Source organism: Aythya ferina (genome assembly GCF_964211825.1).
Source record: "Aythya ferina genome assembly, chromosome: 25".
Taxonomy (NCBI): Eukaryota; Metazoa; Chordata; class Aves; order Anseriformes; family Anatidae; genus Aythya; species Aythya ferina.
In genome coordinates, this window is record NC_140323.1 from 4,785,771 (window position 1) to 4,801,931 (window position 16,161).

The 16,161-nt window shown below is 47.3% G+C and overlaps 1 protein-coding gene across 2 annotated transcripts; it reads right to left on the reverse strand.

Annotated features, from left to right (window-relative positions):
- Positions 1-1,405: 1,405 nt before the first annotated feature.
- MAPK13 (mitogen-activated protein kinase 13) lies at positions 1,406-16,073 on the reverse strand. 2 transcript variants are annotated; one of them, XM_084497932.1, is made up of 12 exons: positions 13,816-16,073; positions 9,598-9,663; positions 9,170-9,228; positions 7,945-8,053; positions 6,746-6,775; positions 6,255-6,302; positions 5,161-5,275; positions 4,720-4,791; positions 4,110-4,189; positions 3,567-3,645; positions 2,071-2,247; positions 1,406-1,705 (listed from the first exon to the last, which is right to left on the reverse strand). In XM_084497932.1, exons 1-12 carry the CDS (start codon positions 13,963-13,965, stop codon positions 1,626-1,628), a joined length of 1,065 nt encoding a protein of 354 aa, XP_084354058.1. In that variant the 5' UTR covers positions 13,966-16,073; the 3' UTR covers positions 1,406-1,625. The 2 variants fall into 2 exon arrangements, with proteins under 2 accessions (XP_084354058.1, XP_084354057.1); XM_084497931.1 differs by having other exon boundaries at positions 9,598-9,727; positions 13,659-16,073.
- Positions 16,074-16,161: the final 88 nt, after the last annotated feature.

Here is a 16,161-nt window from a genome sequence, read left to right on the forward strand (position 1 = left end):
CTGGGAATTGTTTTTCACATTTCTCCTCTTCCAATGATAATAACGTTCATATCAAACACCTGTGTATTTGGTGGATTGGGAAATATTGACACATACACATCAAAAATTTCCAGGTGAGCGTCTCAGAGGCGGCAATTTCTTGAAGCCACCAAGAATTTCTCACTAAAGTGAATGAATTAAAGTTTGCGTATATAAGTAAGAAAGAAAGCCTCACCAAAGGAAGTACAGTAAAGGGACTTTGTGAAGCTCTTATTTACAAGGATGCTATTTAGCCTGCAGCAGCTTTTGCACAATAGCAGAAAAAGATTTTCTGAGATGCAATTTATAAGGATGCTGACTGAAGGATCTAATCTGATACTCCAAAACTAAGGTATCTGAAATTATTTTTGTGCTCACTGATTTGTGTTTTCCTTTCTGCTAATGCTACATTGTTCAAGCAATGCATTTTTATGCTTTTTTCTCCTGTATATACATTTTTTGATCCTTACTCAGGGATCTGAGCCTTAGGACTGACAAGACTTCAGACATTTCCCAAATGGTCAGTTTGAATGTCTCTTCATGGTAAGGGGTGAACAGCTCTTTTAGAAGACTGGAGCAAAAGATCCCAGGTTGACCTGATCCCTCAGAGCAGAGGGAATGAGAACATTGAGGGGTCACATCACTGGACCGTGTAACCAAATACCCGACCTGCTGAGTGATAAAGGCAGCCTGCGGCGGGCAGGGTAGCTCCAGGGAAAGGGTGCTCAGTGAGAGATAACCCCGCTAAGACAGAACCGTTGGGGAAACCAGGCTGAGCATAAAGGCAGAGGCCCGTGTGGGGGCAGCAGGACTGCTTGGTGATACCCAGCTCCTTGGGATACCGGGTCTGTGAACGTGGCAAAGCGGCCTTGAATTCCCCAGTTGTGTTTGCAGATAGCACTAAGGAGGAGACAGCACGGATCAAAACCATGAGAATGAGAGAAGCAGAGCAAAAAGGAGGAGCTAACAGCTGTCCAAGGGAGGCAGCACCCTAGCTGGGAGTTTTGCAGATAGGAGGATGACAAGGTTAGAAGTTTGAGAGCTGCTCTGAAGGGAGACTGAGTCCACAAACAACTGGGTTCCCATGGTGTCCTGGGAGCCTACAGCACCTCAGCAACCTCACTGTGCCAGAATCTGTTTGACTGCTCAGGGAAAGGGAACGGGTTCAAAGTTAGACTGGATAAAGTCTTGTTATGCTGAATTTCCCAATTTACTATTTTGCTTTGGACTCACTTCCCAGGCAAATTTACTGTTTTCTTAAAGTGCTAAAACTTGTCCTTGCAAGGAATAATGAGAAAGGAGCAACGTAAGCCCTGCTTTCTCAGCTGGAGGAATATGGGGGAGAAAAGAAACACAAAAAAAAGAAACACAAGGTAAAATCACCCACAAAGCTTCAATGAACGTATATTTATCTTTAGTGTTGAAAACTGGGGGTGCTTCCCCCTTCAGTAGTACAAAGTCCAATGCCCACAGTGTGGTGTCATCTTCGTGTTTACACACACAGAAGTCCCACAGGCCAAACGATGGCTATGAGCGAGGTAGCGTGGAATAAATCCGACCTGTCACCCAGCACAAGAAGTGAAACCCAGTTGCAGCTGCACCAGTTGCTACAACGACATCCCACTCCGCTTCTTCGAGTCCTTCCGTGCAATGGGACTGAAGGACAAGATCTCCTTGTAAATATGCTCTTGAAAAACAGAACAAAATAATTGATTATCAGTAGCATGTCTGATTGTAGAGGACACAAATGAAACTTTGACCATTACATGTGCAGAGAGGAAGCATTCATCTGAAAAGATACGGCAGGTACAAGCTGAGGGAGGGAGTCAGACAAAGCAGAGAGGCAAAAGAGGAGTGAAGAGAGAGGCAGAAGGGATCTTTGCTGAATACATAAAAGCAGCAGCAAGGAAAGGAAGATGCATGCCATCATCGAGGCATTAATGGGCAGTTGCAGCTAAGCCAGCCTTACTCAGCATGCTCACAGGAAACAGAGCAAGAGGCAGGAAAGTCCCATGCTAGACAGGGGCATGACTTCAAAGAAAAACTTCTTACTTTTCCACTCCTCTATCGAAAGCTTTTCATGTTCCAGAGAATCATCATAGGACTGTTGTGCTTCTGTCTCCTCCTCGATGTCTCGGAACTGTTCGAAATACGGGTGGGCCAATGCCTCTGTGGCAGTAAGGCGCTTTTCCACATCCAGCTGCAACATCTTGTCAAGCAGGTCCACTGCTGTAGGAGGAGACAGAAACATGGCTAAGTGCACGCAATGGAGAACAGGCATCCTGAGCATGAACCCTGAAAGTGATAGGACTGGTGTTTCTAGTAATACATTTCCAGACCTGAAAATGAAACAGATTCCTCAACCTGGCCTAGCATGGAGCTCCTGCCTGTGGTGATGCAAAATCTGCCAAACAGCAGCCTCGGGTAACTTACTAACAGAAGTGTAGGGGCAAATTGTATGGAAGTAACGAATTAGTCTTGGATAGGCCTTGCTGCATGGATGGAGCTGCAAGAACGTAAACAGCAAGCCACTAATTTCAAGATATTTTTCAGTCACTTGCTTTCACTCTGACACCTGCAACTCAATATAGCTTTAGCATGAGTAATCTATATAGAAATCTATACATCCCTGGTAAACAGGAAGGTAGGAGACTCAGATACTGACTGCCTGTTAGCCCCACTCTGACTTGGTTTTAATAGCTTGACGCTTTCTTCTTCACACCTTTTAGAAGAGTTTTACTCTCATTTGTAATCTTCTTGGGGAAAGAGCTACTTGTAGATCAATTTTTACAGTGAAAACTTCATGTTCCAGCTACCTGTCAAGTACCAAAAGGTACAGGTGTTCAACAGGCAGCTGTGATCTGAACTGTGCAATTCCCCCAGAAAGAAATTCTACTTGAGTGGACTTTGGGGCTCTCTCAGCACTTTATCAAAACCTGCAGTGCCTTGGATGTGGGGCTAGGGAAAAAAAAAAAAAAAAAAAAAAAAAAAAAAAAAAAAAGGAGCCTCATTCAACCTCATTCAAATATTCCTAATCATAATATCATCTGCTTTGCTACAAGCAATGAGCTCTTAAAGCCAGTATCAGCCAAAATTCATCCCAACTCTTGTACCAAGTGCAGCTGAAGGTGTAGTTGAATACAATTACACACAACTGGTCTAATCCTGTAATTTGCATCCTGCAACCTAGACATCAAGTTTGTTAAGACAGCACACTCTTCTGGCTTGTTAATACAAGAGTCTGAAGTTCACCTCTTCCTTACAAGTTGTATGCTACAGACTGTGTCCTTTTAAAATTAAAAACCAAACCCGAACAAGTAGATGGCCAGTAACAGACCACTGACGCTGCAGTGCCAATAAAAAATTGTTTTGCTTTTAATTCATACATATTTGCCCTGGGGAGGGCAGCCTCCTGTGGGCACACAACCTGCAAGGGAGGAGGTAGTAAGAAGTTCTGAGAAAGAGGAGCAACTAAACTGCAGCTACGGCAGTCGGTCCAGCTCATTTCCAGCTGTGAAAACTTGTGAGAAATGCTCAAGATTACTTACCTTGGGGATTGGCTTTGGGGAAAAGCACAGATAAATCCTTCTTAGGCAATTTGGGAAGGGACTTGATATAACTCTTAGCCTGAAAGGGAAAGGAAAGCACAGCACATGCATTTACTGCAACTGGACACGTGTGAGTAAATGGGTGGTAAAATAGAGCTCCTGGGTCTCATTACTTAGAAGAAGAGAACAGCAAATTATCTCAGACGTCATTTCAGTGACCAGTTTGTAAGGAACAAAATTTTATCAACTGAGATACAGAAGTATTCATGCTTTAAGAGCAGCCAAGTTGGAGAACAGAGGAGGGATGCAGTTTGCTGGTGTGATAGGCACCTCACTTAGGAGCCCTAATGCCCAGCCCCTACAACCCGTACCAGTTCTTAATGCAAAGCACTAAAGTCAAATACATCAGATGCATCGCTAAGAAACATCATTGCTGTCAGGAGGAGAGATTGCTGTCTCTCCTGTTCACGTGCCTGCTATAAAAGCAGCTCCTCTCCCCACCTCTGGCAGTGAGAGGTGAACAGCCACACTGAACGTGCTTACCGCTTTGTCCTCCAGTTTCTCCACGAAGTCTTCTCCTGGATGCCCCGTTACTTTCAGGATCTGAGTCAGTTGATCCAGGTCTGGCAGGCTGTGTTAAAGATTATCTGACCTCTAGGAGCAAGCCCTGGACTCCACCCAGCAGCTCAGACTGCAGACTGCATGCAGGAGCATCCCAGGACCAGCGACAGCTTTGAGCAGGTTGTGACACAAACCCAGCAAAGCCACACAAGCAAAGACTCATTACACTGGCAAAAAGAGCTCTTTTCCTGGGATGCAGTTTTCATCAACAAGGAGTTCTGGCACAATTCTGCCAAAGCCTATGCCCACAGGTTTGAGGGATATGCAAGGGCTGTGGGAATCAGCAGTTTAGGCTGCTGATGTACAGTGTGTGTGGCCAGCACAGCGGTGTATTTCTAAGGGTGGCTCTGCCCTCTCCCCTCCTATCTCATCTCTGTTTTCCTCACCAAAAAGACCCCACTGGTCCCCTGTGATTACCTCTTAGTAAACCAGGCCACCACCGATTTCCCTCAGTAGCCTCATTCATAAAAGCCCTTTCACACATGCCAAGAATCATTGCCCCGAAGGGAAAAGGTTCAGTTTGAAAGGATACAATCTTTTCCTTTAAACAGCGTTTTCCCAGTCAGCATTTCTGCCATGATGCAACCGATAGACCAGATATCCACTGTTTGGGAAGAAAGAGAGAGAGAAAAGCAAAAAGAGAATGACAGTTTTTAGGAAGAAAGGATTACAGGAGCTGTTGCCTGCTTTTTCAGTTCTCAACAGTCACTGATTTCAATTTCACTCCCATTTTCCACCCTCCCTGGTCTTTTCTATGCTGCTAAAATCTTGGCTTTCATCATTTCCCACAGGCAATAGCTTTGGGAGTTGTGCAGCTGGGACTGCATGGCTGGAGCGGAGCAGTGCTCCAGGGGACACTGATGATAAAGAGCAAAAACATTCTGGTGGATTATGTGAGATTTGACACGGGCATGACAGAGGGATCTTGGGATTTGTCACAAGACAGTCACACAGCTGAAGCAATGCAACTCACCTGTCTGGTTGTAATGCATCCAGTTCAGGATGACTTCTGGAGCTCTGTACCAGCGTGTAACCACATAGCCGGTCATCTCAGCATCAGCGTGTCTTGCCAAACCAAAGTCCAAGATCTGCAGTTCACCAAAGCAAGAGAAAGAAGGAAGGGCAGGAAAGAAAAAAAAAAAAAAAAAAAAAAAAAAAAAAAGGAATCCTACAGGCAACTGAGGATCTGCTTCTAAGAATAAATGAAGCAGATCCAATCAGATAATAATGAAGTTCTAACTACACCAAAACCACTCGTGGGATGGTTCAAAGAACTAACAGGTTTGTCTTAATTCCACTGTAAATTGCAAGCCAGCTGCAAAACCAGTTGTCCTGGGGAGACCCTGCGGAAAGGATCTCTGTCGTGTGCTACCGGGAAGGTCACTTCCTTTCTTGTAGCTTACGTCAATTTAAGAATCTCACAGAGTTTAGGCTTCTAGAACCTGAGGCCAAGGCATGCTCGCAGGCCATTACGACTCACCGTTTCCTATAAAAACACCCTGCAGCTGACAGGAGATGACCTCTCCCTCAGTACTGGAGATGAACATGGCTTGACCAAACCTTTACAGGCAACGGAGCCACTCCCTGTAATATACATTACAGAAAACACATGCTAGACCATCACACCAGTGAGCTGTAAGCAGTCCCTTCAGAGCAATACTGAAAATAATTTCGTCTAGAATCACAGCCACCATGTTTCAGGTCCTAGTCCATGGGAACCAAGGGGTAAGCGTGGTTGTATCCAGCTATCCTTCAGGGATCGTTCACCTAACACAAGTGTTGCTCAGAAGTATTGAATTTACTTAGGAAGTCATTATGAACTTCAATGCAGCTGGAATTACAGTGACAGGATGTTCATTCCAAGTCTTGGGCCCTGATTCAGCAAGTTGCATAAGCAGGTGAGTATTTCCCACTGACTGCAACCACTGCGTAATGAGGTACCCTGAATCAAGCCTCAGGACGCAAGAGGAAACATGATGACGCCCAAATGCCAGGACTCCTGCTCGCAGAGCAGTTCCCCAGCAATCTGATATGCTACACGCTACAACGCGCTGCTTTTTCACCTACCTTTAGCTGGCAGTCTTCGTTCACAGCCAGGTTGCCTGGCTTCAGGTCCTAAAACAGACAAGAGCAGAATAATGCCGATGTTTTGATTTGTAACTCGTCAACACGAGCCTTAGTCAAACCTCAGTTCACTCTGGATAGCTTCCCATAACATCCCGAGTCCAATATCAACACAGCAAAGACAACATGCCTACTGTACAGGTTTATATTAAAGAGACTTTTTTTCTGCTTTTTCCTGAAGCAGTTTTCATTCAAAAGCCATAAAATGCTTCACAGCTCATTAGAAAATACAGCATTTCCTCAAAATGCTGCACAGCTGAGAGCAAATACGAACAAGCACAGGGCACAGGAGGGAAAAAGAGGGAGGACGCTAGAGAGAACTTAGAGCAGATGAGGCTATTAATGCAACGATGTGCAGGAATTTGTTAGCTTTATGACCAAGCTGAGTTTCTCCTAAACAGACAAAATCAGAATAACAGTGCACATGAACTTACCCTGTGGATGATTCCAGCAGAATGAATATACTGCAATAAAAAGAGGAGCCACAATGTGATCAACTGCAGATAAGACTTTCTTTTCTCCCACAGAGAAATGAGAGCTACAAACAAGGACTTATTGAGAGCACAACCCTGGAACCTGCTGCAAGCCCCTGACCCTCAGTGCATGACCCCAAATAAAACCTACAATCACAGGAGGAACAATGGCAGGTAGGAAAACGCCACCTGGCAGTGATCTGAAACCCACAGTGAATTTCTGACAGTATTTGCAGTTATATTGCTACTATAAAGAAGAGGCACAGAGAAGAAGAGGGTATATGGAGCAATAGTTCCTTACAGCAAGTAAACTAATAGCTTGAACTATCAAAACAAAAACATCAAGATTGCAGATAGGAACATGTTCAGTAGATAACAAGAAAACTTCTGTTTTGAGTAATAATCCATGTGAAAAAATATTAAAATCAATCATTAAAACAAAATTGGAAATCACATTAGAGTTGCAAAAACTGACTTTGTGACTTTTATCACACCAGTTAAGCCTTTTGTATATTGTTTCCCCCCTTTATTTAAACTCAAGGTAACAGTGATCTGGGGAAAGGTGTTATTAGGGTGAATTCATTAGTGCCTTTAAACTGCTCTGGCTTTAGGTGAAGGGTATTACAGAGGGTAGTACTATTAAGATATTATCCCTACGTTTCAGGGTTTGCAGTGACTACTTTCTGTTCTCTCAGAGGCCCTTAAAAACAAGCACATTCCTCATTGTGTTGAACACAAAATCATTCCCTCCCTCTTCTCCACTGAGGGCCTATGTGGGAAATTCAGCAGAATCCCATTTGCTCCCAGCCCCTTTCTTTCTGTGCAGAGCTTTGCTAAGGGTTTTGGCAAGTCAGTGACGCAGCCACTGTCACGGAGAAACCATCACAAGCTTTAACTGCTGCAGTTTCAATACCTGATTGACTAGTGTGAAAGAACAGTAATTTTGATTGACGTGTGCTGGAACAAGAGTAGTTCAGTAGCAATTACCTGTTGTCAGTGCAAGCAATAAAACCCCCAAGTCTTCCAAGACAGTGCTGGGGGGGGGTATTATGGACAGCCTAGAGTTGACACAGAGCAAGATCTACTCGTAGAGGAGCTGCAGTGAGTCACTGAATCTGCTGATGCCCCAGCCTTGTTGTCATTTCTCCAGACCCACCTACCTTCAACCCTTTCAGCATTTGGTAGACCAGGTACTGGATCTTTTCATCACTGAATTCATGTCCCATGATCTTTTGTAAATCTGTCCGCATGTATGGCATCACCAGGTAGCTAAAAGGCAGTAAGACAAGGCCCTAAGTCTAGAAGAAAAAACACAGGGAACCAGGCTAGCCTTGTTCTCACTTGTCTGTTTCCTGTGGCTGCATCTGACAGGAGCAGTTGGGACTATGGTCCTAGCTAACTAGCATAGCCTGTAGTGATGCTAGGATTTCCACCTGCTCTAAAAATTGCTCTCCTTCCCTCAAATCAGATACCTGACATCAAATAAAAACAAGGATCTTGCAAAACCTGAACAATCCTGAATTAGTTTACTTTAGACTTTAGCTGTTCAGTTCCAGATGGCCTTACACCATCTGGTAGCTGAAACATCTTGTTCAGCTTTAAAGAGTCTTGTAAAACTGCTGCGTTGGCTACCAAATATATCTTTATAACATTCTTCGGCCGTGCCTTGGAAGACAACATCAAGGTTCCCTCAGCCTTTGGCCTGCCTGCTGAGTCTGCTAATTGGTTTCCAGTCCTCCAGCAGGAATTGCTCTGAGAAATGTCAGACAAATTTTGTGCAGGCTGCTAAATATCCAGCCATCGACTGCAAATCCAAACCCAGATGCACGCTGCTAGTGCCCAAGGATGGGGAAGTGAAAACAACTTAAGGACTCATCCAACCTGGCTATCAACACTGAGGGAAGTGGAACAACAACAAAAAAACTACTACACAAACAAAAAACACATCCAGAATCAAAGTGAAAAAAAAAATAAAAATCTGGAAATTCTCAGTTTAATTATCCCAGGGACTGATGAGCAATACTTCTCCCATCCTGACTCCAGCCTCTTAGTTAGCAGTCATGCAGCCAGAGCATTAGCACGGATCATGCCACATGTGATATGCCGTGGAATGTAATGCCTCAGTTACCCGTGTCAGTCTGTCTGTGGGGCATTCCCAGCTGTGAACATGGCATGTGATCTATTTATGTGGGGTTTTAGCCATAAGAACTGACCTGTGCTTTTGGTTCTCCTTGTTACTTGGGGATTACTTGGCTTTAGTCTGTCCCTTTTCAAATTGGTTTGTTGAACTGCACCTCAACACGATACGCTACTCTGCTGCTAAGCCTGCAGGTGTCTAGGGCAGTGATCGTGTCTAGACAGAGCCAACACAAACTGCACACTTACAAGTCCTGGAATCCGTGGTAGGAAGGAGCAGAGGTGAAGACATCAAGCAGCCCAATGACCTGATGGAGAAGAGAAGTCCAAATGTAAGCCTGGAAAGCATTTGCTGTGCACGTGGGATGCAGGTAGCAGCCCTGCACCGGCACATGCACGTCTGTGAGCACTGAGAGCTCTACGTGAGGAATCTGAGGATTCTTTGCTATGCTATGCAGCTACTTCTCTTCTTACTAATACTCAGGAGCACCCATTACACATCTGCTCAAGCCTGGTGCCAACTGGGCACGGTAGGCAAGCAGCAGTTAAGCCCTGAGACTGCCGGCACATGCCAACTTTTGAGATGTCTCAATCAAAACTAAGGTGCTGCCACCACAGAAGGCTTGCTCCCAAGTGGCAAGAAAGCTTCCCTTGCAGGAAGAAAACCAGCTACTTACGTTCTCATGTTGCATATGCTTCAGCAGCATGAGCTCTCTGTACGCTCTCTTGGCGAAGATCTCCGACTGGAAGGGGCGGCATAGCTTCTTGATGGCCACTTTTTCTCCTGTTTTCTTGTCTATGGCTGAACTGCAGCAGACGAATAAAAAACAGTTCTGACTATGCAAATGTGTCTTAACAAACGTGTGTTTTAACAAGTTCCCTTCTAGCAAAGAGCTAATTCTGGACCTCAGAGAAAAACAGCAAAAAAAAGCCCCCTTGATCTTTCCGTGCTGGCAGAGGAACTCAGTGGAGCTCTCTGCACAGATTTTTCCACCGTGTGACTTGGGTTTGCAGACCACAGCCTATGCTTTTTGGAGGACTATGCAGGATACCAAGCAAAGCATTAGTGGCCAGTCTTTACTCCCATTAACATTTCCTCTAACCTGCAGCAATGAGCTGGAGCTAACAGAGCAGTGAGAAGAAGGAAACGCAAATAGTTAAAGGTCAGGATCGCTTCTAGTTCTGCCTTCTCCTTTACTTAGTCCTGGAGATAAGGGAATAAAGCAATTTACTCTTTGCCATCTGCTTGGAAGTTACTGTTAAAGGTACGTCAGCTTTCCTCACTGTTTTCTGGAGCAAAAGCAGGCTGTCACATGCTAAAAATGCAGGCTACTAGAATTAATTCCCCAGCACTAAAGATCTCTGATGCTCTACATATGCTTCTGTATAAAAGCAGGTCTGGCTGAAAATGAGATTCTGCTCATGAGCTCATGGAAACACGGTGCAAGAGCCATAGGAGGAGAGATGACGTTATTCTCTGATCACATTTACTGTCTGCAGCAGGGTTGGGTGATCCTGTGACACACGCTCTTCTTTTGGAGGCTCTGTAATCAGATTGCAAAGCAGGATCCGGATTTCACCAGATAAGAAGGAGGGAGGAACGTCCTCAGGCTGTCTTCAGGATTCTTGGTGGTGTTTTCCAGGGACACAGAGGTGTCAGCACACCTCATTACACCTTGGTACCTCAGCCCCTCCTCAAGCCCTCCAAGAGACAACCAGATGAAGAAAGGGCTTCCTGTGCCAAACCTCACTGTGGGCTTTCCGGAGCAGTTTTGTAATTCCTTCTTCCATGGGGATACTGAAGGGCCATGAATTGGCATCCTCAGTTCCACAGCTTTTAGTGGCACAGCCCACACGAATGCTGGCACCTTCCAGCTTTGCACACACCTCTCTCCTGTTTTTTTTTTTTTCTTTTTTTTTTTCTTTTTACCCTGAAGAGATGCTCAAGTCACCCCCACCATGGTCCCAGACCGCCAGGCTCCATCCACAGCTCCCTCCAGGCACTGTGAGGACCTGAGCCTAGAAAGGGCCGGTACCATAAGCAGAGATGACACTACCACGACCTCCAGGCCATCACTCAGAGGCAAGGCTTTCCGAGTGGCATAATCCAGAAAACACCACATAATAACGCAGTCAAATGGTGCATTCTGCTGGGTTTAGGGCAGACATGCAATAGGAGAGGTGGAAATATCCTGCTCAGCCTGGTTTCCCCTTCGGTTTAATGCCAAGGAAGGGTTATTATTCCTTGGTGCAAACCTTGGCAGTCTGTTGAACAGCTTTCTCCGATTGTCAGCCCCAAGTAATCAGTTGTGGTGTGGCCTCCAGTGGTTCAGCTTATCAACAGCTCTCATCTAGCAGAGACAACATCTCTGGTACCATAAGGCAATCTTCCTGCTCATGGCCACTAAGGTCCCTTCCAGCTGCTCTCAGTTATTGGCAATGAGAGCAGACACATCCTCTGAGAGCTTCACTATGACTGTGATTTTGTCAGTCTATTCAGCTGGAAAAAGCAAAGGAAGTGCTGGAACAGCTACGCCAGGCAGCTTCGGCGCTGAAGATCACATAGGATATCTTGAGAGGGAAGGGGAGATGGTCTCACTGTCATTAGGACATCAGCAGGTGTTGGCAGAAATGGCAGCACAGTGTAAAAATTCTCCAAGGAGCAAGCGAATTAAGAGGAAAGGACTGAGACCTCACAGTCAGACACCTTCTGCAGATCCGAGGTGCTTTTCCTAACCCTGGAGCACACATTCTGACCTGCTGTCCCAAAATCTGCCCTACAGAGCACGTATCCAACCCCACCACTCAACGCGGGACAGCGTGAGTGCGCTAGCTTCAGCCTGCCCCGTGTAAGCAGCGTTACTTTCACCCTCGCCATCAGGCAGAGCTAAGAGTTAATTCAGCTGACACGGCCGGGGTGAGCCCACAGCGTGCTTCCCAGCATCGGTTTAATGAGTAGCTGGAAGTGCAGGATGACGCCAAGGCCAACCTGGGGGCGAGGTCCCGCACAGGCCTGCAGGTGACGGTGACACCGCCGCATCCCTGGGACCCGGGGCGCAGCACGCCGTGCCCACGGCCACCGACGGGCAGAGCCAGGTCCCCACCTTGGCTGGGAAGAGCAGCATTGGGGATGGCAAAAAACTCCTCCCACAATTACAAAATCACTATGGGTTTCAGCAGAATTAACGAGGGAAGAAACGAGCATTTGCTGGTTTTCCTGAATTAGCTCAAGGACGTGCAGAAGCTGGCTGCTCCAAAAATGCTGTGCTAGAAAAGCTTCCCAGCAATTCCCAGCAGAGGACAGCAAATCCTAACTCCACATGCGTCTTTGTACATGAATCAACACCAATCCCACTCTGCCAAGCAGCGTCCATGCCATAATAATGCCCCCCTCTACCCTGGGTCTGTTTTAACACATCCGTCCCTCCCCGAGATTCTTTAGAGCAGCTGAGGTCTGCACAGGATCCAGTAAAAGATTTGTCTTACTGCTGTTTTTCTCTCCTTTCTTTTTTTTTTTTTTTCCTAGTGGTCAAGGATTCGGAGGGATTTGTCTTCCTTTTTTTCCCTATGACTCACCCATTTTTATTTTCTTTTAGTCTTCCTGCTTTACTTTATTATAAAGACCAGAAAACACAGTGCAAGTATAAAAAACTTCAAGTCCAGTCTTGCTGCTGGAGTTTGCTGGACTCATTTAAGTGTCTCAGAAGCCCACCTTGCACACGAACAGCAAAGTGGGGAAGGAAACATCTGGTGCCTCTTTGCGTGCTGTGAAATAGGCAGCCAGGGGACAAAGCCAGAACTTAGGCCCCAGGGTTTTGGGATTCCTCCCAGGAGAGGCACTTTGCCCAACACCCAGGAGAGGGGACACACCTCCCGTTTTTTGTTTTTTGTTTTTTTTTTTTTTTAAACTCATCATGTTATGCAACAAAGGCTGCATTCAGATGCTATCAATGGGCTGCTTCAAGTTCAACCTTTCTAAAAGTCATCAGTCTCCTCCAATTCACCAGCACAAAGCAAGATCCGACTTCTGCTTGCTTTCACTATCGGCACCTTTGCCCATGTAATTAACAGTCGCTCAATAGCTCGCACTGCTCTCTTGTAGGATGAGGACTGCTATCGGCCAGGAAGGAAATCCCAGGCTGTTACTGATCCTGTTTTACAATGCTTTCTGTTTTATGAGCTCAAACTGGAAGCAGAACTGGGGGCTGTACCACCCAGCTGCTTTTCCCTGGGCAGACCAAAATCAGCTGCCTTGAACCGCCACAGCCACCCCTGTCCCCGGAGGCTTGGTGCTTTGTTCCAGCACCCAACTCTTTTACCCTTTACAAACTGCTTTCAGAGACCTATTTTTTTTGTTGTTGTTTTTCCCTTTCTGCTGGACAGAAATCCTCCCTTAATCCAAGCTCAAGACCGAGGCGAGCCGAGGAGCTCCCTGACCCGAGGTCATACCCAGCCTGGCAGCCCTGCCTACCTGCTCCAGCTGCTGGGCGAGCGTCCCGTCCCGCTCCCCCCACCTCTGAATGGATGCTGCAGAGGTGAGTTCGGGTTCAGACCTCTCCCCGCTGCCCACCTGGGGCAACCGCAGGAGGAAACAGGTCCATTTTCATCCAGACAAACCACCTCCATCACGCATGCAAATGCCCTTCGTAATGGAGGGGTGCCCCTTGGCACCTCCTCGCTCCCCCCCCGAGGGATGCTCCGAGCACCCCCTGCGCGCCCCTCGCTGCTCCCCACTCACCAGACGGAGCCGTAGGCCCCGGACCCCACCGGGTGGAGGGACGTGTATCTCCTGGGCAGCTCCCAGACGGTTTTGTTGAGTTCCTGTCTGTAAAAGCCTCGTCTCCTTGCGATGTTCATCGCCCGGCGGGTGCGGGACTGCCACCCCCCCAGAGTACTGGAATACAGCGAGGCTTCTGGGGTGAGACAGGGACACCAAGGCCTTCGGTGCCGGTAAAAAAGGACTCTAGTGAGTTTCCTTCTCTGTGTTCAGCTGATGTGAGCGTGAAGGGACATGTCTTTCGGCCCTCCTCCCTCCGCCTCCACATCGGCTGCGATGAGGCATCAGGTTTCCAGACACGCCTCGGCCTTGTGCAGGTATTTCTGGACGCTCCTATCGGCGCGGGGAGCAGCGAGCCCCACGGCAGACACACCTCAGGCCAGGGCGCAGAGCCTCGCGCTCACCCGGTCTCGCCTCTCGTGCCTGGGCCTGGCGCAGCAGCCATCCGCCGGCACGCGCCGCCAAATGCCGTGGTGGGGCTCGGAGGGGGTCTCGTGAGATCACGGCTCCGATGAGTAAGGGCTTGCCGAGCCGGGGAATCCGGGGTCACGTTTGATGCGGAGGACAAGCCACAGCGCCTCGTCACAAGAGAGGGATGTTCTCTCCAGGATGGACGGGGACAGCGCCAGGCTCACGAAGAACAACCCCAGGGTGCTAAATCCACCGGAGAGCGAGGAGGTGATGGTGATTTTCTCCAAGCTCTCGGCTTGGTTTCCCAGCAGATGAAGGCTGGCTGAGCTCCACCTCCATCCAGGTGACCGCAGCAAGGAGGTACAGGAACCATTCTGAGACCTGCAGGTGCCTGAGGCTCGGCTGGGTCTGGTTTCCTTCCCTGCGGCAGGTCTGACCCCATCCCAGGTGCCCCCGGACAGCACAAAACCCAACTTTGCTCCTTCCTGCAGTGACAGCAGTAAACGCAGGCAGCCTACACCAGGTCGTCCCCTCCTGGTAAGCAGGGAGTGCCTCCACGCTCTGCTTGGACTTTAGATGCTCAAGTGGGGCTGTAAAGGTGCATCCTGCACACAGAGGAAGTGACTAAGGGGTGCCCTAACGAGCCAGCCCAGCCGCTCACCATGCTGGACCCTGCCAGCCCTCAGCCCTGCTCACATCTTCTACCAGCTCACTGCCTGCCATCCGTAAATGTGGCCCTGCTTTGAGTGCATCTGTGCAGCGGGACTACGATCTGCTAATAGGAATCACAGAAAATGCACCATAAAGGTTTTAGGGAGGATTCATTTTACCTGGTTACAGGTAACAGCAGCTACAGCAACTGCTCTAACACCTTAGAGCTGGCCTTTATGCTCTTCAGATAGCCATGGTAAGGTCTGCAGCTTTATTAAACAAACCAGGGGCAGGGTGTTGGTAGTGTTTTAGCTTTGCTTATGCATGCACATGCAAATAAATCCGGCTATAGCAACAGTATGGTAAGGAAATAAAACAAAGATTGGCTTGGTTCTATAAATACACCTGTGAGCAAGAGGTGTTACAGCAGAAACTGCTGGTACATAAGCAAACATGCAACTCATTTGTAATTTCATGAGCACAGAACTCTTGCTCAACTATGCATGCACACATAACTAATCAGCACGCAATTAAGGAGTTCTAAATATCTAAGACATGTCTCGGCTGTAGTAGGATGAATTAATTTAAGTGACCAACTCAAATCAAATAGGAAACCTTAAGGCATTAGATTAGGAAACCTTAACTCATTAGATTTTGTAGGTGGAACTTCCTTATTTTTCCCCCAGTTCACTTCCCACTGATTTTAGTATCTGTTAACGGGGCTGTATTGTAACTGAGCACACTCAGGAATTAGGTTTCTGGATCCCCCCACCCCCACCACACAGCTCTGGAACAGGGGAGCGTCCAAGAGGTGGATGCCAGCTACCTGCCCTGGATCAACACGCACCACCTTGTTTTATCAGTGCCTGGGAACTTCAGGGACTGAGGCTTTCATTAGCGTGACGAACACTGTTTTATTCAATCATTTCTCTCATCGTCCTGATTGAATTATAGCACCGGTAAGCAACAGAAGTCAGAAAATCTGTGTTAAGGAGAGCCAGGATGCTCCTGCTGCCATAAAAACCCTTCCACCACCAGCTAGATGATAGCTGAAGAGCAAAACAAACAAAAACCCCACACATCTAAATGGCAAAAAACTGTAAACCAGTGCTACTGGGGAAAGGTCCCAGGTTCAGGCAAGTAGCAGGGCACTTGTTTATTGTGTTCAGTAAGAGCTTCCCTACGCTAAACAGAAAAATTTGTACTGTGTCCAGTACTCACGGTCAGACTCTAGGCTAGTTCTGTATCAGAGAAGTCACTTGGGAGAACTACGGATGCACAAGCCTCGTGTCAACAGCGTTGGTCAACAGTTATGCAACCTTGCCCCCCGCCCTTTCCTCCCCCCCCCAGTCCTGTATGACACGAGGGACAAATTCATCCCTTGCTAGAACTAAGTGTTTAG